The sequence below is a fragment of the Cucurbita pepo genome, chromosome LG15 (assembly GCF_002806865.2).
Source record: "Cucurbita pepo subsp. pepo cultivar mu-cu-16 chromosome LG15, ASM280686v2, whole genome shotgun sequence".
Lineage (NCBI taxonomy): Eukaryota > Viridiplantae > Streptophyta > Magnoliopsida > Cucurbitales > Cucurbitaceae > Cucurbita > Cucurbita pepo.
In genome coordinates, this window is record NC_036652.1 from 5,350,291 (window position 1) to 5,353,983 (window position 3,693).

General features: G+C 32.2%; 1 protein-coding gene across 1 annotated transcript; it reads left to right on the forward strand.

Annotated features, from left to right (window-relative positions):
- Positions 1 to 1,189: 1,189 nt before the first annotated feature.
- Positions 1,190 to 1,858, forward strand: LOC111811935 (pathogenesis-related protein PRB1-2-like). The gene has a single exon (XM_023699008.1). The coding sequence runs from the start codon at positions 1,226 to 1,228 to the stop codon at positions 1,712 to 1,714; it is 489 nt and encodes a 162-aa protein (XP_023554776.1). The 5' UTR covers positions 1,190 to 1,225; the 3' UTR covers positions 1,715 to 1,858.
- The last annotated feature ends 1,835 nt before the right edge of the window (positions 1,859 to 3,693 follow it).

Here is a 3,693-nt window from a genome sequence, read left to right on the forward strand (position 1 = left end):
TCAGGTTATCTTGTGTAGTGATTTGAATCACGAGTTTTCTTTGCTCTTAGAGTTGATCATCAAGGTAATCCGTTCCAAAAGTTTTCTTAGGTTGATTCTTAATCGCTTTTGGGATTCTTGGATAATTTATATTTAAAGATTTTGTTCTTTCAACAACATTATTATTAAATCAAATCTCAAGAGTTTCATAACACTTTTTAAACATAAAGTCCGTTTTTTAGGACATTTTATCATTTTTTTTATTACAACAAATGGGATATCGATATTTTATCTCTTTTTATAAATTGAATTATGGTGATTCATTTGCCATGAGTGTGCAAATTTAAGAACAATTAGAAATCGAGACGAATCAATATTATAGTTTGAAGATTTAATTTGTAATTATTTTTTAAATTTAATTTATGGTTCTATTTAAAAACCATTTTGAAATTTCTAGACCAACTAAAAGATAAAATTTTTACCTTTGAAACACCCCTAAGAAAAAACTAAATTCAAAATATGAAATAAAAAAAAATTGTTGAAAAGAAACTTGTTTTAAATTAAAAGATTAAAAGTTTATAAAAAAAAAAATAATATAGTTTAAAGACATAATGTGACGTCCCGTATTAGCTGGGGAGGAGAACAAAACACTCTTCACTTCATAAGAAAGGTGTGGAAACCTTTCTATAGCAGACGCATTTTTAAGTCGGGAGGGGAAGCCTAAAAGGAAAAGCTCAAAGAAGACAATATCTGCTAGCAGACAAATGATATCTGAGTCAGACATCGGACGATGTGTCAGCTTTCTTGCTTTTCTCCGAAAGGGGTAGACATTAGGCGGTGTGCAAGTAAAGACACTAGGCCTCGAAGGGGGTGGATTGTGATGTCCCACATTGATTAGGGAGAAGAACAAAACACCATTTATATAAGTGTGTGGAAACCTTAAAGCCTTGAGGGGAAACCCGAAATGAAAAGCCTCCCCAAAAGAGAAAGCCCAAAAAAAAAACATATTTGCAAGTGGTAGAAATTTAATGGTTACAAATGGTATCTTAGATGTACGACTAATTAATATCCATTATAGTTAATAATTTTTAGTTGCGTGTATGCTCTGCTTTTGAATAGTCCACAATCATAAAGTAATCTCCTTCGTATAATATTTCATAACTTCATGCTTATAAATCACACCCATAGCCATCCCATTTTCTCCACTAAACTTCTAACCATTTTATCACAACTCCAAAACCAAATAATGGATCTTTTTAAGCTCTCCCTCTTCCTCTTCTATGTCTCGAGCTTTACGATGCTTCCTTCTTCTCTCGCTCAAGATTCTCTTCAAGATTTCGTAAATGCGCACAATGTAGCTCGTGCCCAAGTTGGCGTTGGGCCGGTCAAGTGGGACGAAAAGGTAGCCAGTTTTGCTAGACAATATGCCAACCAACGAATCAACGACTGTCGATTGATGCACTCAAGCGGACCATATGGAGAGAATCTTGCATGGGGTAGTTCCGACTTATCAGGCATAGCTGCCGTTCGAATGTGGGTTGATGAGAAGCAATTCTACAATCCTCGCACCAATACTTGTGCGACTGGCAAGGTATGTGGCCATTACACTCAAGTGGTGTGGAGAAGCTCGGTGAGAATTGGATGTGCTAAAGTGAAGTGCACAAACAATCGTGGTACATTCATCACTTGCAACTATGATCCACCAGGCAATGTCGTAGGTCAAAGGCCATTTTGAGAATGATTATAACTAAAATAAAAGTACGGGTCAGAGTTACTAAATAAAAACAACTTTAGTTGTGATCTATGCCCTTATGAATGTTTTATATATGGTACATCTTCCTATTATTAATAAAATAATTAAAATGAGAAGGTTTAAATCATGTCTAAAAAATTGTTCGAGATCTCTTAATCATCCCCCTACGCAAACTTTTCCTGGCATATAATCATCTCAGGGCACGACCTTATCACTACCAACTCATATTCGTCATAAGTACATATGAAAAGCCTTATCAGTCGAGACAAGTTCACTATTAAGAGTTACTAGCTACCCCTAATAGTAAAGACACACTATGATAAACCATGAGAATGATACCCCAGATCGTTGTCAACTAATGATCGACACTTTGTAGACCCACATCACTTGAGATGATGTAACGACCCTAAATTTCTACTTATCTAGAGTCGCTACTGCCATCATAGCGTATATCATTTATATGCGGAAATATACGTTTAAACTTTTTCATAAAACATAAACTTTATCTTAAAACACTGTCATTGACTCATGTTTTCAAAAACATCTTTAAAACGACAAAATGAGCTTCTAAATGAAATAAAAAAACATTCCATTCTAGCTTAAGTCTAAGAAAATAAATGACAAGAATTTTTTTTATGAGTTGAAATTAATCTGTAACCAGTTTTAGAGAAAAATAAAAATTGTGAAAATTGGATAAATAAAAAAAACGGCATGAAATCTAACACATGGACCATTGCATAATTTAGCAAAATAGTTTTGGTCGAAGTTTGAACTTCAAAACGTATGTCTTTAGCTCAAATAGATTGACTTGGATTTCAAATGACAAAATCGAACTTTCATTAAAAATAAATTGGCGACACTAGCTTAAGCTAGTCAACTAAGCGGCCTTACTATTGGTATGTTAGAAGATGTTTGTATGATGAAACGTATCATGTGGTTCTACACGTGTCATATTCTTGATATGTTTGAAACATTTATGATATGTATAGGGAATGATATGACTATGATTCGTTTATGAAATGATATGACTAATATGTTTATGAAATGATATGATTATGAAATGTCTGTGACATGATATGATTATGAGATGTTATGCCACGTGTTATACTGTGACATGTTGAATATACAATATATGTTAATCTTTATCAAAATTAATTTCATGAGAGGTGTCGGTTATAATTACTAATAACTAATTTCACCAATCCACCGGCCTCTCACACACGAGATGTCATTTGAAGAGGTCAATAATTATATTTACATTTTCATTTTTCTTTTATAGTATTATCAAGTTACAATTAATCAGTGGTCATTGTGACATTGACGGGCACGAGAGTTACAATCTTTTATAGTCATTCATGTCGTTGTTTTAGTACAAAGATTTTGGATATTAAAATGAAAGTTGCATATTATACTTCTTAACCCATGAGTAACTTTCAAGGCTATACTAGAGTTATTCATGTAGTCTTGATTTGGTTATCTTACAGAGTGATTCGAATCACGAGTTTAAAAACCTTGATTATCAAGGTAGTCCGTTCTAAAAAAATTCTTAGATTGATTCTTAATTGTATTTGGAAATTTTCGATAATTTAGGTCTAAAAGTTCTCGTCTTCAACCAAGTTACTACATCAAATTCCAAGAATTTTTAGGATATTTTATCATTTTTTTTATTACAACAGGGATACCGATATTTTATCTCTTTTTATAAATTGAATTACGACCATTTGCCACAACTGTGCAAATTTAAGAACAATTAAAAATCGAGTCAAAATTAATATTATAGTTCGAAGATTTAATTTTGTAATTATTTTTTAATTTTAATTCATAAGTCAACTCTATTAGGAAACATATTAAAAATCATTTTTAAATTTCTAAACCAACTAAAAAATAAAATGTTGTAATAATATTCCACAACTTCATGTCTATAAATCACTGCCATACCCATCCCATTTTCTCCACACCAA

Coding starts and splice junctions, on each gene's coding strand:
- LOC111811935 (XM_023699008.1), top strand. CDS start 1,226: ATGGATCTTTTTAAGCTCTCCCTCTTCCTCTTCTATGTCTCGAGCTTT.